This window comes from Corvus brachyrhynchos, unplaced genomic scaffold, assembly GCF_000691975.1.
Source record: "Corvus brachyrhynchos isolate BGI_N302 unplaced genomic scaffold, ASM69197v1 scaffold10, whole genome shotgun sequence".
NCBI classification, from domain to species: Eukaryota; Metazoa; Chordata; class Aves; order Passeriformes; family Corvidae; genus Corvus; species Corvus brachyrhynchos.
The window spans coordinates 3,818,574-3,842,428 of record NW_008236180.1 but is presented as its reverse complement, the minus strand read 5'-3'; the positions used below and the strand labels follow the sequence as shown (position 1 = coordinate 3,842,428).

The 23,855-nt window shown below is 43.4% G+C and overlaps 1 protein-coding gene across 3 annotated transcripts in view; it reads left to right on the top strand.

The window, feature by feature from the left end:
* The window catches only part of ZBTB46 (zinc finger and BTB domain containing 46), a 52,927-nt gene extending 29,072 nt beyond the window's left edge, over positions 1–23,855 (top strand). For 2 of the 3 annotated variants that reach the window (XM_017733606.1, XM_017733601.1), the window contains 6 exons: positions 1,777–2,058; positions 7,954–8,126; positions 9,273–9,324; positions 9,416–9,727; positions 15,510–15,685; positions 18,982–23,855. In XM_017733606.1, the coding sequence (XP_017589095.1) occupies positions 1,777–2,058; positions 7,954–8,126; positions 9,273–9,324; positions 9,416–9,727; positions 15,510–15,685; positions 18,982–19,368 (1,382 nt within the window). In that variant the 3' untranslated portion in view covers positions 19,369–23,855. The remainder of the gene's footprint in view (positions 1–1,776; positions 2,059–7,953; positions 8,127–9,272; positions 9,325–9,415; positions 9,728–15,509; positions 15,686–18,981) is intronic. The other variant, XM_008634413.2, reaches the window with a different exon arrangement.

Here is a 23,855-nt window from a genome sequence, read left to right as displayed (position 1 = left end):
GGGAACACTCTGCCTGTGATTGCTTTTTCCTTATTGTTTCCTTTGAGGCTGTTTGTTTTTTAAAGGGACAGCCTAGCAGTAGGATGTACTGGCAGAACAGTGCAGCTTAGGAAAACCAATCTGAACATATTCTGGAATCTGATATGCTCTGAGCTGGGACTGAGAAATTCACCGGCTGCTCCTGGCTCCGCAAGCTGGACACCTTGAGTGAGTCCCCGCATCTTTCTCTGGCAGCCACCACCTGTAAAATGGAGTTAAAAATAATGATCTTCCTTCAGCTGTTTTCCAGGTTACAGGAGGTGGGCACAGTCCCAGTGTCCTCATTAGCATTTCTTAATAAGGCTCTGCAGGTTAATGCCTTGCCCTGGTTTGAAGTTGCGGAAGCCGAGTGCTGGAGTGTCCCCACTCTGCCTCCTCCCCTCTCCTGAGCTTCTGTTCAGGAGTGAGTTTATTGCACTGCTATGTGTGGACAACACCTGAATTCCTTGCCCTGAAGAGCGCAAGGTGAATGTGTGAAAGCAGCAGGTATTAATTTTATACGTGTCCTACCACTGGTTTGAGCTCTAATAGTACCCTCTTGCATTAAGTAGATTTAAATCTCTTTTAAACTAGGAGGCAATAAAATATTCAGGATCTGCAAAACAGCTTCTTTTTCCATCTGATAGCTCATTATCTGAGCCTTTTCTTTGGATATGGGTTTTTTCCCTCTACATTGAGAGGAGAAATGCCACAAAGTCATAAGTTTGTTGGGAAGCTTCAGCTCCATTTGCCAGGTGCTCAGCTGGGCTTTGAGTGTGTCAGCTGTGTTTGCTGCTGCAGATCGTGGAGTAGGTAATTGCAATTTGTTTAATGCACTTTAAAAATGGGCCAACAGCCCTTTTTGTGTGTAATTTTTGTAGTTTCATGTGAAGAATAGAGAGGAGTCTGAGAGTCATTTTCCTTTACATAAAAATACATAAATTATTTAAGCTGGTAAGAGAGTCGAAGTTCAAACAAAAGAGGCTCTTCAATTAGGCCTCCCCAAAAAATACAAAAATAAACTGTGTTTTCACAGGAAGGAATTTACGGTATCATAGCTTTTTTGGTTTTGTTTGGGTTCAGTAATTGATACATTTATACTAATGTTTTATATTTATACAGTTTCTTTGTAGTTACATGTCGTAAAGTGGCTGATTGGTATTTTTTTTTTTTTTTAACTGTAACACTTCTGTATAAAACCCACCCTGTGCTATATGCTGGGAACCACTGGTTACTGTGTATTTTTTAGAGTAGGTGACCCCAAGGGATTTATACTCAGCTTTTAGAGGCTGCTTATTACTGGATTTCTCAAAACCTGCATCATGGGGAAGAAATGAAAGAGTGAAAATTTGGACTACCGGAGTGTCAAATTAGGGAGAAAACAGAACTTTAACCTTTGAATGTAATTTCGGTACTAGCAAACCATCCTGAATTCTTTGTTTAAGATAAATAAATAGTTTTATCCAGGTTGTGGGTAAAATATACATCCCCTCCCTCAGCCCTGCCTTCATAGCGTGTGGTACTGAACTGAAGCCCAGTTGGTGGGGCAGGAGGGAACAGGCTGGAAAAACAGAACCCCCAGCTGTGAGGCAGGAAAAGGGGGATGAGAAACAGCACTGCCACGTGAAAAGCAAAGCCAAAATAATTGTTGCTGCATTCCTGGTTCTGTTTCCCAGATGCACAGTGAGGCAGGTGCATGGTCCTGGTCCCAGGGCCGGGAGTTTTCCTGTGTCTCTGACAGCATCTTCCCTCCTGCAGGTGCTGATGTGGCCGGGACGGAGCCCAGCAGCTCTGACAGCAGGGTGGAGCGGCCGGGCCCCCACGCCCACGTGGAGGAAGCGCTGCTGGGCGGGGAATCCAGCTACATCCAGCAGCCCCTGACTCCGGACAAGGAGGATGCGCTCCAGGCCGCCACCGTGGCCAACCTGCGCGCGGCTCTGATGAGTAAGAACAGTTTGCTGTCGCTGAAAGCCGACATGCTGGGCGAGGACAGCTCGCTGCTCTTCGAGTACCTCCCCAAAGGCACGCACTCACTCTCCCGTAAGTTGGTGTTCTTCTCTTGGATTTTTTTTTTTTTTTTGTTTACTGACACTTTAAGGGAAGTCTTTAGCGAGAAGAAAATACACATCACCGCCTCGTTGTTTGCTGGTGATGTGTTTATATCCAGGTTTAAATCCTGCTTAATCCCACTTTCTATAAAATTTGGAAACTTTTGTCTGATATTGACCCATCCTTAATGTTAACTGCTGAAGTCATAGAAGAAAATATTCAGCCTGTAGCGCTTGTCCTCAAATTTGTTTTGCTTGTTTGCACAATGGTACTTACAAACAAAATACAAACTATTTGAGTCATTATGGGAAAGGTTTTGAATCCAAACTTGATTGATGTTGAACAGCTTGAATGTTGCTCCTGCGTCTGTGGAAACAATTGGGGTGTTGTAGATTGCATGATCTTTACTTCTTGCAGTTTAATTTTAGAGCTGTAAGTAATGAGCAGCTATTGATTTTGTTATACTTGCACCTGGAAATGAATGTTTTTCTTCTGGTGGTCTGTTGGAGACAGCTGATGTGAACCATTAGGTGTGGACAGCTGATTTTTCAGCATATTTTTGTGTTTCCTTCATTGCAGCCTGATTGTCTAGTGCATAAAGAAAGAGACATGTTATTAATGCTGTGTTTTAGTAATACTCTGAGAAGATATATCATTTGTGAACTAGACTAGAGCAAGTAGCAGCTTTCTGAGTACCACATGTTAATTTCCAGAAGAAAAGGTTTATTTTCATCTATGCTGAGGAAACTGATCAGGTAAATAGAATGAAAAGTTCACTTAGGGATATCTATTACTCTCTTTTCTTTTAGCTTCTTCAATGGCAAAAGACAGAGAACTTTAATGGTCATAGAATTAGAGAATGGATCATAGAGTCCTAGAATGGTTTGGGTTGGAAGGGACTTTGAACATCATCCTGTTTCAACCCATTTCCATGTGCAGGGACACTTACCACTAGACCAGGTTGCTCCAAGCCCCTTCCAAGTGGCCAGCTGGTCACAGGAGTTGTGTGACAAAGGGAATTAACTGCACAATGCAGTGTCAGACTTAGTGTCTCTTTTCACTTCTCGTGTCTGAACAGTGGGATTGTTTTTAAAAAAACTCCAAAAACCTTCAAGTTTCTGTACCTTATTCTGTAGCTTAAATGTTTGTGGGGAATGGCTGGTGCAGTGTTCTGGTTTCTTTCACAGTAACTCACTTCCCGAAGGATTTCCAGTTAAGTCACATTTCAGATTGGCCTCCAGGGCTGAAAATCCCTTAGTTGCAGTGGAACAGCACAGATGTGGCTCAGTTCAGTGGCAGGGTTTGGGTGCAGGGAGCAGAGTGCCCTGAGCTGGCACCAGGATGGGTGGGAGCCTGGGTCGATGTGCCACCGCGGGTGATGGATGCACCGCGGGCTCGGATCTGTGACTCCTGACGGGTGAAATCAGCAGTTTCATCTTCTGTCTTGATAAATTGGAATAATGATGGCACTGCCCTCTATCCATCATCCTTCTCCTGGTTGGAGGATTTTAGGTTTTGCTTTAAAACTGAAGCACCACTTGATGTAAAGATAAATGTGTATGAAGCAGTCATAAATCCGGGTTAAAAATTAGAGATTGCCCAACCAGCTGAGAAGCGGAGTTTGGGAATGGGCATGGTGCAGGCAGGAGACCAGCTGGATTTAAAATAAAGCTTGATACGTTTAGAAAAGGGGGTGGTTGATAGCTCACTAAGGGGGTGGCATGGCTCAGGAGGTCCTGTCCAGCCTGTATTTGAGGTCCTTATTTTTCAGTCTTCTCACTAGTACTTGGATTTCATTCAGCTGAGCTTCAATTATCTCATCTTTATGGAAGCAAAGTGAAATGCCCAAGTCAAAAAGAAGACCTCCTGCTTGGTCTGTAGCTCTCATAGCAGTTGGGGATGTGGCATTGGCCTGGTAAGAGGGTTTTTATAGAAGCCAGGAGTTAAGAGACATATTTTTCTTTCATCTTATTCAGATTCACAGGTATCAGTTTATTTTAATAACTTGAAAAAGATCTTGTGATATACGATTCCCTTTTAAGTGGTCATTACTGAATACAACAGGACATCAAGCTTGATGAGAATTTTCGGTGTTTAAAATGACAGTGGTAGGCAGATAGTGGAGATGTAAAAGCACAGTCTAGGTTGGTGCTGGCTTTGTAGGTGTTTTTGACATTTTTCTTCAAAAACAATTTGAGGATGTTGAGTCATTTTAAGTCCTGGGTTATATTACAAAAAAAAAAAAAAAAAGAGGAGGGGGTAGGCAGGAGCACAATGAAAAAGATTGAATTTAACCAGACAACCAAACCCAGCGGTTTTCATCTGTCTTGATTTGAAAAGAAATGCGCTAATTTCAGGGGTTATAAGTGATCAGTCTCTCTTGACCTTAAAGAAGTGAAGTGTTTTTTAATCTTGGCTGCTATCACTGGATTGTCTTCTCTTACAAAGCACTGCAGTACATAACTGCCTCAAGGAGCAGTATTCAGGTTTTGTTTTGGTTTTTTTTTTCTGGAGGAAAAAAGACTTATTGGAGGTGGACAGATGCAAAGAGGATGTTAAACATGTTTAAAATTTGGATGAGCCATTTCAAAGGGGATATTACTCTCCAAGTTACTGCACACATTAAAAGTTTTCACTTCCTGTTCCACATAATTCATCCTGGTTTAGAAGTTAGGGGCTACCTCAAGGTTTTCCTTTTACCTCGTGTTCTTTTTAACTAATTCATTATATGATCATATGAGGTATGAACTTGACATTCTGCTGGTGGAAAATGAAGCCCAGAATGTGTGTGGGGGGGTGTTGTATCACTATGGTGAATTTCTGAAGTTAATCAGTTCAAACTCATTTAAAATCAGAAGGAAAAACTTAAATATCTTGCCATTTGGTTAGCACAGTTGCCAGATAACCTGCAGCTGAAGGGCTCTGAGAGTTTGATGTTCATGATGTGTGATCAAGATTGACGTTGTTCATATGCTTGTCAGAAACCTGGAACACACAGGTTTTACAGAAAAAAAATGTGTGAGTTACTCATGGGTAACACCGAGGTTCTCTGGGGAACTGTTGGTTACTGAACCTGCCTGGGTTGTTGCTGGGGGTGCCTTTCAGATAAGACATCCTGAGAGTTTTCCTGGTCTTGCCGTGTTTTCCTGGTTTGTCTCTAAAAGCAGGTGGTGCTTGTGTGATTTCCACTCCAGCAGAGCTGCTCTGCAGAGCTCCTTGGTTTAATAACGTGTCTTATTTCATTTATGGGCCTGAACTTTGGTAGCATTGTTCTGCACGGTTACATCACACATCCAGGAGTCTCAAAGGCTTCAGTCGAGTGTTTTGAGCTGGTTTTGCCAAGTATAATCAAGAGAACAAGGATTTTAATATTCATTAGAAAATGAGGTTGTTAGGTTTACATCCTTGTTTTCTCATTAAAAAAGAAAAGTTTCAGGTCGTGGCGGGGACCAACTCCCTTAAAGGGCGACTTCCACATTTCAGAATAGCACATTTGAAGGCTTTTTTATATGGCTAAGTTTGGCTTTTCCTGTTTACCCTGTTGCAACTGAAACTGTTTATAGAAGCAATTCCTATGAAGCTTCCAGTCCAAGTGATTACATGGTACACAGAGCCCTTTTCTTTTGGGCAAACCAGCTAATAGATTATTTTTAGTTAGTGGTTCATTGGAGCCAATAATTTATCCTTACACTGGATGTTAAGGAATACATTCTACATAGTGGTCAACTTTCCCAGGAAGAAGTTAAAGGTATTCAGTTTGGTGGAATTTTTGTACATGATAAAAGAAGATTTAGAGGAGAATGGATGCAGTTTTAAATTAGATGTAATAACTTTGCCTTTCTCTTTTCCACAATAGTTTACTGTCTAGCTGTCATGAGAATTCTGTATTCACAAAAATACTGCTAAACCCCTGCTTCATTTTCTGTGTGCAGAGCTGACTGAAAGAAAGTGGTTTTGATTCCTGATTTAGAATTTAAAATACTTTTGACTAAAATTCATTTTAGCACAAGTTTAGGAGGGAAAAAGGTTTCTCACAGTACGAGTCAGAATGGACATAAATCTGCGTTCTTGTATACAAAGTGTGGGTCATTGATGTGGGTTTCTCTCTTCTTGTGTTACTTGCAGTTGTTGAAACCAAATAAATACTGATTATTGTTTGAAAACTCATCTTTGTTGTGTTGTACATCTTTGTGTGTTTGTACACCTTGGATGATAGTTTATTGCTTCCCTGTGCTCTATTTCATTGCTCATTCATTAGCCTTATTTTTGCTTTAAGAAGTGCAGAGGTTTTTAGGAACCTGTGGAACACTGGGAAGGTGCTAATAAAGAATTCATCAAGCCAGGCCCCACTGGTTTATCTTTACTGTGTGCTAAAATACCATTAGTTCAAAGAAGTGTAACCCAGAGATGCCTTTGGGGCAATTTGAATCAGTTTGGGATGTTCAGGGGTGGAAAAAAAGGAACGTGTGGCTGTCTAGGCAGGAATTCTGCTATGGACCTGTAGAGCTGGATTACTGGTAACAGTTTCTAACAGGAAATATTGATAGATTCCTTTTTTTCCTGAGTTTTTGCTATCTTGAATTTCTGGCATTTTGTTGTCCTACTTTTAAATGACAGCAGCAACAGATGAGCAGCACCTGAAGGAAACCTTGGAGCAGCATTGTTATCCCAGCTGAATAGAGTTAACTAAGTTGGGAAAGATATCGATCTGCGATCAAAGCAGAGGAAAGTAAATCAAACATCCAGCTTGTGGTACAAGAGCAGATTTTCCTTTGATAGCTGATAAAAAAGTAAGGTTTGGGATTGTTCACATTGCGAAACCTTGGTGTGGTTTCACTCAGAGTGCTTTGTTGTCACGCAGATCACAGCGCATTGTATTCGGACGCAGTGTAAACTGTGACTTGTTATTTGTAGCTGCATTAAAGAGTGTTTTTTATATCCCTGAAGGTTGCCATCAGACTCTTTTGTGCTGGAAATGAAAAAGCCTTTAGAGCATAGAGTGCTTTAAATACGAATTTGTTTATTTAATGCCATATTTGCTTCTGGTTTTGCCTCCCTGCGTTTCAAAAAGAACAAGCTGCTCACTATGTCATTCCAATATTCAGTCAAGGCATGTGCTAAAGTTTGTATAATAATTTATAATGTACACTGATATTGATGACACAGTCTTTATTTGTATTTAGCTTTGTCTTTGATCCTCAGGGCAGTTTCTGGAATATTGTTTTCCATTTGGGTGTTGCTAGAGTGTAGGCGAGGGCCAGACACAGCATGTTTTCCTCTTGAGTTATGGGAGATTTTTAGACTGTAATGACTGTCAGGTATAATTGAACAGTTTTGTACAAATATTTGAACTTCCATCCTTGCTAAATATAGAGTGACAGGAATCCTTTTTCCCATCTTTTGTAAAGCACTTTGAGATCACGGACTGACAGTCCAATATTAAATAAACCACCACGGACAGATCTTGAGATCTGAACCTGTGACATAAACTTTCAAGAAAGTTAGTGGAATGAAGTTTGCATGTACACTTCTTAAAGATGGAAATGTCTGTGTTCAGAATGGTGCTTCTCCAAGAGAAATGTGATTGCTCTGGATATTTGTGCTGCACTGTGTTTCTTTCTCCCGACGGACTCTGTAGTGACCGAGCCCTGCGATGTCACTCCAGTACACACAGACATTTGGGTGGGGAGGCTGGTTTTAAAAAAAAAAAAAAAACAACCCATCAACCAGAAAGAGCAAAAGCCTGGCATCCCTGTCCTGCTGCATTCCCTCCCACTGACAGAAGATGAGCTGCGAGTGCTGGGGCGCTGCCTTTGCGAGGCCGTTTTTAAAGCCACCAGCTGGTGCTCGTTCACGTGGGTGAGATTCGTTTCCTGTGTTCCCCAGGGCCTGGCACCACCTCGAATCGTTCAAGGGGTGAAAGTGATGGCAAAGTGGAAGCACCATCTCCCCTGCTGCCTTCAGCACACCTTGCCACTCAGAGCCCCCCCGGGATCTGCTCTTCTGGTGAAATGTCACCAGAAACCGGGATAAAAGGAGAGGTGCCTTCCTCAACCCAGGTAAGAACGGGGGCAGAAATGCAAAGAATTTGAAATACAAAGGTGTCTGTTTGATCAAATCCTCCCCAGTTAGGAGTATTTTGAAAGATCTAACACCTTATACTTTAATCTGTGAGCTTTTTTTAAAAAAATACAGGTTATTTTAAAACTAGAAGTTGCTTGAGGGTCAGGACTGGTGCTGTCCCAGTTTTAGTCTTTCTGCCTTACCTCAACAGAACTTCTGTTCAAAAACCTCTGGGTTTTTTTAAATAAAAATGCCCTTTTAATTGTCAATCCCTTCATTTGCATAACACTGCACACTAGCATATAATAATGGCATGAGGCCTCGGCTACCCGTTGCTCACTTCTGGTGTTCTGCATTTGGGTTTCTTGTAACCATCTGAATTTGGACAGAATTGGGCTGGCTCTCTCTCTTACAGAAGTCAGAAGTTTGACCTAAAATCCATAGCTTTCTGCAGCATTTCTTATTCTTAATGTTTTTGAATGATACTTCAATTCTACGAAACAAATGGGTGGAAGCACAGATTTTCCTTTGCAGTCCCCATAGAGCGAAGTGAGCTGGTCTGCACAGACCTGCCGAGGCTGCAGCACGCCTCTGCCTCATACAGGGCTGCCATCTGCCACACGCTGGCATATCGCAAAGGATTTACTAAAAAAAAAAAGATAAAGTCAGCTTTTATTTAGAATTTGGATCAGCAGTGCCAGAGGGCATTGCAAGAAGGGGAGCTACGCAGAAGGTGTTTGTGTTCTACAGGCTCTTCTGTGTGGAAAGGAAAAGTACCTGTGGAGGGCTAAGGGAGAATTTTCCAGTTCTATTGTATCAACTAAAAATTTTCTGTCCAGCGTTTCCCACTGGCCTGAGTGGGACCTACGAATGCTCAGTGAGAATGGAAACTGAGTAGTTATCCAAGACTTAAACAGGGATGTTGATTACTGTCTTCAAAACACCAGATCCTGCAAGATAAGGGCCCAGTTCCCTGCTCTGGCAGTGAAAGTTTGCAAAGGCACTTTGGGTTGCCAGGTCAAATGATTGAGCCTCCCTTAGAGAAGGGGTGAAGGCAGTGACAGCGATGGGAGTCAGAGCTCTGCTACAGGACAGGCTCCTGTAAATGCCTGCCTTAACTTCCCTGTGCTTTTCCTTTGCAGGCTGCCTACGATGGATTGCTGGCCCTTTGGCAGTTTGAACACTCTGACTCAGGTAAGCAGAGAGAAAAATACACTTTTAAGCTGTTGCTGTTTTATACAAGAAGAGGCTGATCCGTGCGTGCGTATCCATGGGTCTGTTTCAGATACGAGCTTCCCAAGGTCAGAAGACATGGACATCACTGCTGATGGGACCTTCCTGGATTCAGCCCTGGCCAAGAGGCTGACCTGTGGCTTCTGCAGGAGGGTGTTCCAGTGTGCTGAGGAGCTGAAGGAGCACATCCACGAGCACGCCTTCTCCATGCTCTTCCCGTTCGACGCACTTGACTGCTCCCGGCCCAGCCTCGCCGACGGCGTTCCTGCCGGCCAGCTCGCCCGCTTCCAGTGCTCCAAGTGCCCCGCCAGCTTCACCCTGAAATCCAACATGGACCGGCACGAGAAGACCATCCACTTCCACTGTAAGAAGATGCAGTGTCCTAACTGTGCCAAGCTGTTTCGTGACAAGACAGACTTAAACCGGCACCTTCTGTCCGTGCACTCAAGCGAGCGCACCTTTGTCTGTCTCTGCTGTGGGAAGGGCTTCGGCACCCAGAAGAACCTCAGTAGCCACGTGAAAATGTGTTACCTGGGCTCTGCCCACCTGGCTGGGCTGGAGCTTTTGGACAGTGTAGGACCGAGCGAGGATCCTGAGGATGTGTAGCTGCTGTTGTTGTATATGAGACACTTCCTTGAACTAGGAAAAGCAAATTGTGCCGTGGTTCTCGTGCTGCAAATAAATGTTCCACAGGTGTAACTTCATAGAGTAACTCCCCAGAGCTGATAAGTTGATGCTGTGCTGGTTCCAGATGCTGTGTCACTGCAGCCTTGGTGCAATTTTTGTGCAAAGATAATTTTTTGGGGTCCATAAAACAGGCACTTTGGCTGTTTTATTGGTGTGCTCAATCTGTGTTCTGACACTACCTTCAACTGCTTTATCAGTAGATCTCAAAGTGCTTTATAAAAGAAATGGTGATGTTTTCCTCCGATTCCTCAGGAAAATAACATCCCTCAGGTTGTTGAAAGTGCTGGCAATAGAATTAATAAGAGAATTCAATTCTGAGTTCTGCTCTAGTGCTCTGTCCATTAGACCATTTGGGCATTCCAGGGGTTTTCACTGTGAACTTAGGAGCTGTGGAAGCACTGGGTTGCTGTTTGTAAAGTCTGATTTTTCATGCCTTTCAAAGGAGAAAAACATGCTGCTTCTTGATATGTGCAATAGGGTATGTTATTTGGGCTTGAAAGTTGTTGCAAGGCTTGCATATTTTACTGATATTATATTTCAGTACTTTCAGGGCTTTTTTAAAAAATCATCCTGGACTATGGCTGTGGTTTTCAGGGATTCTGTACATTTTTGTGACTCGTTTGGTTTACATACTGTAATTAAATTAGGCAGGCTGAGTATGGTGGTGTTAAAGCAGAGGAAGGAGGCTTCACATAGATTTAATTGTAACTTGGGGTGTGCATACAGAATCAGTAATGGCTGTTCCCGGTGGGTAGAAATCTGTAATTCCTATTTCATTCTGTGAAATTCACTTACTTTTTAAAAAGATTAAATATTTCTGTGTCTCTTGCTATATATTTACATACAAAACTAGATTATGGTAACTGTGAAATGAAAGTAGCATAATTAAGAGCAGTGCTTCCCAGCTGCTCTGTGTGCAGCACAGCTTGTCAGCATGTGGGGTAGCTTTCCTCAGTGTGAGAGACAGCTGAGGAGAAAAAAAAAAACAACTTCTACAAATGTTCTCTGGAGTTCCTCAGGGAAGTTCTTTCTCATGATACTGTTGCATCTCAGGGAGACAGAAAATGACAATACTTAGTTGTGCACAATGTGGACTTAGTGGGGAGCTTCTTCCCCAGCCCTTTCCTGTGGAAAGGTGAATGGGAGAGCCCATCAGTTCCTGCTGCCCTTGGGCTTGTAGGGAAGGAACAGGTGTGTTCTGGTGCAGCTCTGCTCCCCCTGTTCCTGCTGGGACTCAGAGCTTCTGGGAGACAGCTCCATGCCATGCCAGGGCTGGGAAGCTGGAATTTCCCTGCTTGGCTTAGCTCTTACTCTTCATTTGAGCAGGCTGCAGTCAGAATTGAGAATTAAGTTCCTGTGTAATCACCGTAGTACACTTTAATCATTTGGGTTTAAGTTTTATGGTTTCTGCAAAGTCAGGTTCATTTTTTCCACTCTTGTTCCTGTTGACATCTTTGGCATCAGAGATCTCGGCTGTCTGTGAATGTGTGTAGTTTTTAGTGTCAGCTTCCCTTGTGACAGATGTCAGAGTAATTGCCTCATGATTTATTTTGCTCTTAAATAATCAGCAAGTGAAAAAGGAGAAAGCTGAGCTAGAAAACAAAGTTGTAACCCAGTGAATCTTATCTGGAAATTCGAGAGCAGCAGGGAAGGATTTGTCTGAGTTGGGAAAGTAAGATGCCAGCAAAAGCAATTTCAGCAAACTTTAAAAGGTTTCATTATGCAATAATAGTTAATGAGGTTTCATGTTTGTTCATTTTTCTTGTATTTTAGAATTTAATTCAACATGGAATTCTTTTTCTCTAGTCAGGTCAATGCTGTCTCTAATAGAGGTTTCAGTAGTATTTTCCTTGGCCTGTACATCAGAGTGCTTCCTGACTTCAGCACTGGGAATTTCCAGTGCTTCCCTTCAGGATCAGGACTAGGTTTTTTTAATTATTAGAACTGAAGGGTATAACAGGGCAGAGCTTTATTGGGTTTGTGTATAACAGGTGTTAGAAGCAGGATTCTACTGTTAGGAAATGGCAGGGGAAGCTGATGGGAGGTGTGAGTCTGACAGTTAAATTGCACCTTGCTATTTATAACCTTAAGTATAATGAGGATTTAGCGGACAAGAATTCTCCTGAAGTTTGTGAATTCTTGCTAATAACCCAAAGAATGTAGTATTTCAGTGATTATTAACTAGCTGCCAGTTTACAGAGTTAATCCAGAGCAGCTCTGTCAGGCATCACTAGTGCTTTTCCTTCACTCTCAGGGATGCAGGAGCCTGTTTCGTTTAACAACCTCAGTGAAATAAGTTACTTGAGCTGACAATACCAAAGATTTTTTTCCCAAGCATTATTGTGTTGGTTTTAAAAACACACATTTCCATAAATATTTTAGTGGCATTAAGTACACAGATTTTTACTGTGGCACTGTTTCTATTTCCTTCTCCATTTCTTGGTGCTGTGTCCAGTAGCTCTTTACCCGTGGTGCTGCTGTTTATCACCTTGATGATCATGTTAAAGATGATTTCTTAGGGCCTTAATGCTGCTACATTTAATGCTGCTCCATAAAATACTGTCATTTAGACAAAGGATGGTGCTCATACCAAAGCTGGTATTTGTGCATTAAATAGATGTACTGTGGGTGCATATATTTAACAGGACTGTGAAAATGTTAACTTTGCAATACAGTTATTTTTCTGACAATGCTGCTGGTTTTCAGGTGTTTCCTTTTGTAGATACCAGAACTAAATATGTGGCTATTTGGTGCAAAAATAGTTTTCAATAAAGCTATAGCTGCAAACAGTGTTCTGTGAGTATTTTTAAATACAGAAGCTGAAAATGTTGGGTTTGAGTGATTTAAGCTGAATGCAGGCACGAGGGATCTTGGAATCGGACAGAGTCAGGAATAGGCTGTTGGAAATCCATGGATGTGTTGGAAGCAGGTGGCTGGGGAGGAGCCTGCTGGGGGTGCAGGTCATGCACCTAAGGCTGGGTGTTGCCTTTTCAGCTTTGCAGCAGCTCAGCCCTGGAAGGGAGAGATGTGGGCAGGAAACAAGAGCAAGCACCAGGTCACTGAGGGAACAGCAGGATCAGGTACAACCCAGCGATGGTAAATCCCAGGAATAAGGGATTTAGTGGTTTTCTGTCCTTAAAGCACTTTTGCTTCATTATCCCAGGATCTGGTTGCTGTCAGGATCTCCAGTCAGTGTTTTCCAGTGGCTCTGTGTCCTGGCAGCTGGGCTCTGCAGTGTGTGTGGTGTGGAGCAGGGCTGGAGGAAGGAGGGTTCATGTCCCCTCTTGACTCCCTGTGCTCAGTTTACAGCTTGCTCACCTTGTCTACACTCCATAGTGACGGGGTTGTTAGAAGTGTCTGTGTGGCCTGTCACCAAAATCGAGTGGTTACAAAATCAACTGAAATGTATTTATAATAAATAGCTTTGTATCATGAAATTTCTACCTGCTGTAGAAAAATGTGGGCTCCTTGCCTCTGAGTGTATAGATGAGGGAGTGACAAAGCCTAGGAGAAAATAAAGGAAAAAAAATTTCCTGTAATATAAAAGACAAAGAATTTTCATATTCTAGTTGTTAAAAAAAAAAAAAGAAAGATGTAACAAGTAGAGCTTGCACAAAGCTCTGGGCATCAGGCTGTGCTCAGGCATCTCCTCCAGGAGGTTCCCAAAGCAGTGCAGAGTCATTTCTCACTGCCCCATTGCAGTGGGTGAGCTTTGCTGACAGGTGAATAAAATGTTCCTTACCATTGGCTTTCCCTGGTGTCCTTGTGTCAGCCATGGCCCAAGGGAGTAGGTGTTTGGGGTGTTTTTTTCCCCTGTAGGCTAGAAAATTCTCTTGACAGCTTTACAAATGGGCTGAAAAAACACCAAGCTACCCAAAAAAAAGCAGTTGTGGGCTGGACCACCACAGGTCCAATCTAACAGAATATTAGATGCAAGGCAAACTGATAATCAAAGGAAGTTTTTCTTCCACAAAGTTATCTGTGTGGAGGATGTGTTTTAATTCTGAGTAGTCAAAACAAATGCTGAGATAAACTTTGTATCACAGCAGCTTTTAAGATCTTGAATCATGCTTTTAGTGTGTATTAGAACAATAGAAAACTACTTAAAATACGTTTTCTGAGATGAGCTGGTGTTGAAATGTTTGTTCTGATTACCCAGGAGGGTGTTACCTTATTTAAAGGTGTCTCTTAGTAATGTCAGCTGTTTTGCACTTCTATATGAGTGACAAATGTAGTTACTTTTCATGTTGTTTCACCTGTATTGATATACAAGACAAAGTAAATTTTAAAAGCAGAAGAGGAAAAAAAAACCAGCCCACAAACTGGGCATGAAATGGCACTGAGTATGTGGGCTTACCAATTTTCTTTAAAAAGGCCATTTTTCAGTGTACAGTGTTAATTCCAGGGCATTACCTGTGACATACTGAGGGCATGGACTGTGCACACACCTAGTAGGGCATTTATAGTATATATTGCATTTATTGTATGTGTTCTATTTGTAATATTTCATTAAGCATCTAAAAATATTGCCGAGTTCTGGGTCTGTTAGGAGCTAGGGAATAGATCTGGCATTCCCCTGTTCCCCCAGCTCTCGTCCATAGATTGTCTCCTTTACCAGCAGCCATTCACATACACATAAGTTACAGTGATTAACCAGAACTTGCTTTCTTTTTTCCCCCCTCCTTTTAATGTAAATATATTGCTTTAAGAAATAACAATAATTAGGAGAAAAGTGGCTGAAAATGAAAACACTAAAGGGAAGCAATAGAATGAAGGAGAAACAAGAGGTTTAAAGTCATCTCCACAGTGGACAGTCACTTCCAAACTTGTAGTGGGTGGGTGGGTGGTACCCTCAGGGAGCAGCAAATACTCTGTTTTCAACAGCTGTGTTTTGTGTGTGGCACTGTCCCTGTGTCACTGGATAATGTAGAGAGTGGTGGTTGTAACTGTGCTGTTTCCTCTGGGTCATCCTCGGTCTCTGCTCCTTCACCAAAACACTCCTGGGGTGTGTGATGATGTTCTTGCACCACCCCATAAAGAACACTGGCACTGTTGGGGTGCCACCTTCATGGACTTCTGTTCTGGCTCCCTGCTTCTTCCACAAGTAGTATTGTTAGCATTTTAGATCTTGATATTTCAGATAATCCTTTAAAATAAATCAGACCTCTAGCAGGTTGACAGCCCTCTTCATGATCCCTTTAGCAAGCAATGTCTGTAACAGACTGTTGCTAAATGTTTGTGTGTCAGCTTGTTCAAAAGTTGCTCTGATGGAGGTACTCAACTTCTTAGCTTTAATAATATAGGGGCAGTAGCACAGTACAAGGATTAAAAATGTGTAGCTGGTTAAGGGGTGAGGGTGTGATTTCACAGTGAACTAATTTAATAGTGCAATAGTCAACGAGAAGTCTGTTTTGAGACGTTCTGAGATTGATCTGTATATTCTGCTTTCTCTCTTGCAGTCAACGAGTTCACAGTCATCAGGAAGAAGTTCAAGTGCCCATACTGCAGCTTTTCAGCCATGCACCAGTGCATCCTGAAGAGACACATGCGATCCCACACGGGAGAGAGGCCCTATCCCTGCGAGATCTGTGGGAAGAAGTTCACCCGCCGGGAGCACATGAAGCGCCACACCTTGGTAAGGGCAGTGCTGGGGACTCAGCCCTTTGGTTCTGGGTAAAGAGAGCAGGAGCTTCACCTCATTTAAGTCTGCAATTTGTTTGCCACACAGGGCTCATCTGAAGGCTTCTCCTGTATCTTTTTTCCCTGCTTTTCCAAGGCCTTGTGGCTGGCTGCCTGTTCATCCTCCTGCTGTTCTCCAAGCTCAGCTAGAGGCTTTCCAGGGTTTAGGCTGGATTTTTTTAGCAAAAAATTCTTCCCTGAAAGGGTTGTTCAGCCTTGTCACAGGCTGCCCTGGGCAATAAGTGGCGTCACCATCCCTGGAGGGGTTTAACAAACGTGTAAATGTGGCTTTTGGGGACATGATTTAGTGGTGGGCTTGGCGGTGCTGGGGTGACAATTGGACTTGATCTTGGAGGCCTTTCCCAATCTTAACAATTCTATATTTCTATGACTTGGTGCAGAAAGCTTTAAAATACATTGCTCAGCAAGACCTTGAGGCAAAGCTACTCTGATCTGGCCATGCTTAGTTATCAAAAATACTGTTACACCTTATTAAAGAGGCTGCTCAGCTCTGACTGCAAGGCTGGTGCTGGTATCTGGCTCTTCACAGCTTTTCCAGAAACAAAATATTAAGATGAACGTTGATTATTTTTCTTTTCAGGGTAGAAGTCACTTGCCATCCTAAAGAGGTTCTCAAAGCTTGGTGTAGAGGTGGTACTGTGGCAGAGCAGGTAGTTTCTAGCCAATGATTCCAGCAGCAGTGCCAGCAGAGGGCCTGGCTCACCCCCGACGATGCCCCAGATTCCACACCGGGATCCTGGAGCCCTGTGTGACAATTTCCACAGTGCCCAAACCCCCACCATCTCCTTCCCTTGCTTCCCTGCTCCCATCTCCATTCAGATGAGTCCCCAGCCATCTGCTTGGGCACTGCCTGCTCCCTGAGATGTCCCTTCCTTATTTCCTTGGGGCACTGGAGCTGAGGAGGCAGATCTCAGTGTGAGCTCAGTCCTGCTGCTAGCACACAGGTGTCAAGATCTGTTACTGGTTTTGCAGCAGGGAGCACCCAGTCATGCCAGCTTGTTACTTCCAGCCTTTTATTTCTGAGAACTTTCTCTTTTTAAAATATTTTTTTCATAAATTTAGGATGTTGTCAGCATATTTCCCCTTCTCTTCCTTGGGATATTGTCATTTAATCAGTTAGACTGTCATCTTTCTAATAGCACTCTCCAATACTGAGGGCCAAATGCTGTTTCTGTGTTTAGTAGTAATTTGGCAGTAAAGGGAATAAGAATAATTTCTGTTCAGTTGCAGCCAGGAATATGGCTCACTTTGAACCTGCTCACTGAACTGTCAGCATTGGAAAAGAGGGAGAGAGGGGATCAGTTTTTTAACAGATACACAGCCTGCTCTAGTGGAAGGTGTTCCTGCCCTTTGCAGGGGGTCAGAACTAGATCAGCTTTATGGTCCCTTCCAACCCAAACCATTCTATGATAATTACAAATTGGTTTAGTACCTGTTTTATAATTTCTTTTTTATATGGCTCTTTTAGCCCTTATTCTGCACCCCTGACCACCTTCTGTTCTCCTATTCAGCTTTTGATGCCTGAAAATCATTCTTGTATGAGTTGAAAGTGAGTGATACCTATAGATCCTGCTGGATGACTCTGGGCAGCCCTGTCCAACTGCTTTAAAAAAAGTAATAAAATTTAATGCCTTTGCTTGATGCAGTAGAAGAATGTCATGGGGACTGGCTTGGAGCAGGGGAACCTGCAGCCAGAGCACATCAGAGGCACTCACAGGCTTTGAACACGGCTGGGACTGGTGCAACACAGAACCCGAGCCAGTGTCCTGCAGTAGGGAGGGCTGAGGGGCTACAATGGGTCAATTTGTCCTCTTCCCAAAGAGCTTTAGCTCAGCTGAGTATTCCGGAGCGCAGGGTTGTGGAGAATCGGGTGGTGAGAGCTGGTGATCCCATGCTGAGGCAGGAGCAGGCATCCAGGCAGCTGCTTTAAAGTGAAAAGAAGGACTTTAATCAGCAGAACCTTTCCCACAGGCTGTTGTGAGCATGAAAAGAAGAAACCAGTTAAAAAGGATTAGGGACTGGTGATATGTACCCAAGGCTCTGGTGACTGCTGGGCTGCTCAGAACAACCCCAAACCACGGGCACTGGATCCTTGTGTGCTTCTACACCACTTCCTGAAGTCTCTCCTGAGGATCAGTGGCAGACACCAGGCATCGAGTGCCTGTGCTGTCCCCGTGTGGTGTTAACATATAAAAGAATAAAGAAAAAAAAATAGAAAAGAAAAATACACATTTATAGTAAGTACTGGGCAGCCCTGAAGCAGTCAGGCAGTTGGACTAGAAGATTGTCATGGGTCTCTTCCAACTGAACTGTTCTACATATTAATAAAATTAATATGTATTTTACATGTAGTTATATATGTGTAAGTGAAAGTACCTGATGAGGCTCCTTGTGGTGGAGTTTGAGAATTCTCACTGCTCTGGTTTCCTTTGCCTGAAGAACAGCTGAGTGGTTTGACAAGCTCCTTGCCTTCCATGCAGGGCAAAAGTGGCCAGGGACAGATTTCACCCTTTATCAGGTGTTTTGTGCTTCTCAAAGTATGTAATTTTGCTCATTGAATAACGCAGTTTGACTCTGGAAGTGAATTCTTCTATCCTGCAGAGCATTTTCCTTGCTTCCTGTACTGGCTACATATTCTGTGATAGGTCCACATGCCCAGGATTCTTGCAGAATGAGTTATGGAGGAGAAACATTTGTGTCAAACCAAAGTAGTCAGAAATAAGGTGAGAAGTGCAGTCAGATGCATTTTTTGGGAGATACAGAAGGCATTCCCAGTGCTCCTGTTCTTTGGTTCTGGACAGCAGTGGGATCAGGAGGGAGACCACTGTATCACCATGATTAACACTGGTTTGATTGCGGTTGTTCTTCTCTAGTCTGCACAGAACTGGTACTTGTGGATTGCTTTTTTTTTCTTTTTAACATTTTCCTCTTGGTGGTGGGTGTGATACAACTGTTGCACCCCAGAAAAACAGAAAGAAAAGGAAAGAAAAAAAAATTGCAATGAAATTTCCTCTCGGAATGATGAGTGTGATGATGAACAGGCAATCCCAAAGGATTTTCCATTGTGTTTCATACTTGCTGGCTCGAATTAATCATGGTGGGTTTGAGTTCATGGTGGAAGCCAGTCGTGATCTCAGGTTGCAGTTGTGGATTTGCCTTTGCGAGAACATGGGAACAGCTCTCATTCCATCTCCGCTGGCATTCACCTCTGTGATCTTTCTTCTTTTCCAGGTCCACAGCAAAGATAAAAAATACGTCTGCAAGGTTTGCAACCGAGTGTTCATGTCGGCAGCCAGCGTGGGGATCAAGCACGGCTCCCGCCGCCACGGCGTCTGTGCCGACTGCTCCGGCCGCGGCATCGCCGGGCACCTGGACCACAACGGGGGAGAAGGGTCCCCAGACGAGTGTTACCCCGGGGAAGGGCAGTACATGGAAGACCCAGATGACATCAAAGTGGAAGGAGACGAGGAGATGGGAGACGAGGACGACATCAAGTGGAAGGATGACGTGGGGATGTCACAGGATGATGTGATTTTAGATGATGACAAAGATGTCGACTCCCCACAGGAGCAGGACAACTCTGGGGAGAACGACAAGGATTTTACCTGGATTTCTTAGGGATTATTTTTTTGTTTGGGTTTTTTTTTTTTTTGTTTCGCTCTGTTGTTTGTAGGGGGAGGGAGGGTGGGGAGGAAGGAGTATGTTGGAAAAACTAAGTAGCCTTGTTGTCGTCCATGTGTGCAAAATAACTCTTGTGTTTTCTAAACAAGTCCTTCTCTGTTCCTCTCAGACACTGTCTTAGCAGTGTCGCTTCCAGCGGCACAACTGACTTCGCCTTCCCCCTTTTTCCTTTCCCTTTTCCCCCTGCGACTCCCTGCCCACGGCCACCCCTCCGGCCAAGCCAGCCAGAGGGAGGTGGAGTCTCTGCAGGTGTGGGGAGGCTGGTGAAGCATGAATCCTCCTCCCCTTCCCACTCCGAACCGAGCACCAGGGAGGTCTTTGTGTCCAAAGCAGGTTGGTTGGTTGGTTGGGGTTTTTTTTAACACCTTGTCTGTGCTAAAATCCCAGCAGCAGTGGAATTCCAAGCTAAGGTTGTGAAAGCAGATGGATGGATGTGTTGGAGGGCTTCCCCTGATGATACAGGCCTTTTGCAAAGTTACTTAAAGAGTTTTAATTTTTTTTTATGGAGCCAAATAGATCAAAAGGCAAGTCAGATTACAGCCTTACGAGTACTTCTCTTGGATTCTTAGCTTCCAAAAGAATCACCATCAAAGACAGATTGTGACTTTTCTTGGACCTACTGGCATCTTACCCACATCCTGTCTTCCAGCTTTGGTCATTCACAGGCACCAAAACGCATGTTGGTGCTCCTGGAAACCCCTTTTACTCTAGAGGGCACAGGTAGTTCTGTACCTGTCACTCTTCTCCACAAATATCTTCACTTTTCTCCCTTTGCTCCGCTGCCTTTTTCACAAATATATGCAAACTGTAGCAAAACTGGGGCATTCGGTGAAGTGCAGGATGAGCTGGGAAAGGCGAGAAGCCCGAGGTGAGGAGATCCCAGCAGGGTGGAATCTTGCTGCTCCCATCCCATGGACTTTGGTGGGGCCAGGATTTCACCTGGGTACCTTGTTCTTCCTTGCCAATTTCAACACTCTCACTGATCACTGGTAGGTCTAACACCTACTTTATTTATGACAAAAACTTTCAGATTTAGCTGCACTGGTTCCGTGTAAATTTTCGAATAAACCATTTTTTCTTTAAATAAGAACCAGATTTCTCTCCCAGCATCTCCTCAGACTCTGTGGGGCTGCACCAGGTAGTTGAATTCTCCCTGTTCATATCGGCCACCGTTGCCTTCTTCCAGCTACACCTAAATAACAACAGCAACAGTGTGTGTTGGAATTGTCTTGTTCCTGAGAAACAGCTTGTTCTACCTTGACCTCTTTGCTTCTGGTGCTTTTTTAAATTAAAAAAAAAAAAAAAAGCTGAAGACCTCACTCCTTCCTTGCCATCAAGCAGTTTTCTATGACATCTGTGACTGTGGTACCTTGAAACCTGCCACGAAAGACAACCCATTGCCAGAAGCCAAATGACTTAAGGTGCTATTTTCCTTCCTGCAGGCCTGGTGGTCCATGAGGAAAAGCGTGGTTCCACCCAGCAAAGGAGTTAAAAGTATATTGTACAATAAACCCCCATAAAGCAAATAATCTGAAAGGATTTAAGCCACTCGGTGCCGGGATTTCGTGGAGTGCAGTGGGAGCCTCAATCCTGGCACCTGCAGGAGCTGGATCTCTCTTCATTCCCCCGTTCCAGTTGCCTCCTGGGTTTATGGTGTTCATTCCCTTTCTCTGCTCCTCAGTTCCTTGCAGACATTCACCCCCTTCTCTCTGCATCCATCGTCCCAGCTCACCGTTGCTTCCACTGGAAGCCTCCAGGCTCCTGCCCCATCGGTTTGGGGGTGCTCAGTGCTGTGGGAACGCAGGTCTTCCTAAAATCCTCTGTGTGGCTCAGTGGGGCCACACCAGCAATGCTGCCACCCCTTGGAGGAGTTAGGGGGACTTGTTGCTTTAGGCAGTGAGCACGGATAACCCCTTCCTTAAATATAGGAGGAGCAGAGCGGATCATGCAGGAACATTTTTCTTGGAAAAATCTCATTTTGCATTTTAGCTTCTTTTCCTTCTCCTCCCCTACTTAAAAAGCTTTAAAAACCCACCCAGTATATCACAATTGGACCTTTATGTACTCTTTTCCAGTGGTTTTGGGGGGTCCCAGAGTGAGGAGGCTGTTCCCTTACCCCAATTTTGGCTCCCCCAGAGTGTGGGCTCTGTATTTATTGTCATTTACCCTGTAAATATGGAGGGGGTGGGGGTGCCTGAGGTCCTGAACGTGCAGCCTCACCTGTTGCGTGTAGACAAATACATACAGTACTTAAAGATTTATCTGTAGCTTTGCTTTTTATATGTAAAAATCTATTTAAAAGAGAATTTTAAAACCCAAACAGCTCAAACCCCTGGGTTTGTGTGACATTCCAATGGCCCATCCCCTCCGATGCTGGTGTGTGCATCCACCTTCTGAGGAGGACTGGCTGTGGGCCAAGCCCTCCTCTTCCTCCGTGCCCTTGGGTAACTCAATCTTGTCATCAGAGTTACGGAGTGCTGAGCTTTCTTGACAATTCCCTTGGAAATATTCTATTCTTTTCTTTCCTTATATTTAAGGGTGAGCAGAGAGCCGGGCAGTGCTCAGGAGTGTTTCCTAATTGTGCCACTTTTGAGGCTCCTTTGAGCTGAGGATGCAAAAAATAAAGCAAAAGCAAAAAAAGGAGAGAAAAATGGAAAATCCACATAAAAACTTAACTTTTTCATGTTATAACCTCGCACGTGCTTCTGTCCCACTAATACACACCATTTACCAAATAAAACCCTTCTAACACCTGATGTCTATTGAAGTGCTTTGTTCTGATGGAGGTGTGCAGAGTTGGAAGTGCAGGGATTCATCTTTAACCTTCTATGCTCCGACTTGGGTTTGAAAAAAGGAATTTGGGTGCGTTTTTTATGCTGAAACTTTATAAACGTCCTCAGTCGCTCCAGGTGATCGCGTCCCTCCAGCTTCTCTCCAGGGTCTCTCGGATCTACTGCCTATGCAAACTTCTGCTCTTGGAGATTTAAACAAAACCCCACTAATTCTGCCTGTTCTGCATCTTGTCTTTGTATTTCCCTTCAGGGCTTTGTATACTTCACTGAGGTTCCCTTTTTTTAATTTTTTCTAAATATATATATATGTGTGTGTATATATATACAGACTTCGTTCCAAAACAATTAACTCCCTTAGAGGTAAAACATGGATATACTCTGTCTCGAGAACTTGCAACTCATTTTTTTAAAGCATTTGTACATGTAAATGTTCCTCCTCGAATTCCTTGACTACCCTCATTTTTTATTTTAAATCTGAGTGCCAGGAGTAGAGAGCGTTTTGGCCACCGTGCGGAACGGGGCAGAGGGCATCGTCCTGTCAATGTCCTCTGGAAAACATCCCAGGGATCCGTGGACATGGAGAGCATCTTAAAGGATGGAGCGAAACGAGGTCCTTGTGTCGATTTGGGATTTCCAAAAATGTTATTAAAATCATGAACTCCCCAGTTTTGTGGGTTTTAAGGTCACCCCAAAGCCTCACAGCTGCAGAGCAGCTTTGCGGGGAGGAAGAGGGGACTCACCTAATGAAGGTTTGCCAAGTGATTGTCCTTTCCCTTTTTTTTTCTTTAATCAAAAATCAGTTTTTTGGACAACAAAACAAGTATTTTTTTGTCCAGAAGGAAACCCACTCCAGCGTTACTTCCCCTTTTGTTTCCTCTCCCCACTCCTGCCTTTAAACACTCCACTTCCCTGAAAGCAAAGCTATGGCTGTGGGGTGGGTGGGTGTGTTTTGGGACTGACCCCAAGCACCCTCCCCTCAAAGCTCCCCCTTTTGCACATCACCCTCGAGGAAAGAAACTCCATGAAAACAATGCAAAAACTGGAATTTTTTGCAATATTCTGAAAGATAATCTAATTTTCGCTCATTCTGTGACACGTGCGACTCCTACGAAAGCCATAATTAATGGTTCCTTGATTTTGTAGATCCTGAATTGTGTTTTGAATTTCAGCCTTTTTTTCTTTTTAGTCCCCCTAGTCAGAGTGCTGTGTGTATGCTTTCATATATATTTATTTTTCAACGTGCTTTAAACCTGTCTACAAAAATAAAGCTGAACAAACACAAAAAGGACGGTGTTTGAAGATTGTTGATTTTTTTTTTTTTTTGCTGGGAATATTCTATATTATACTGACTTTATATTAATTATTATAAACCTGTGTTTGTATTGAAGATGTGTTTAATATTTTGGGGAGGTTGAGGAGATTTCGTAACCAGAAGTCAGTGGGAGAACATGCTGTGTTGTACTGATTTTCTGTCGATGTAGTTCAGGTAAATCTGATTTTATTTTCTAGTTGCTGCCCAGTTCCTCGCCTGCTGGGGGCTGCCCCTCGGATAGAACCTTTGTGATGGGATTTAGCTTAGACATACCTGCAAAAATCAATCAGTTTCAATAAATTGGGAAATTGCTGCTACAA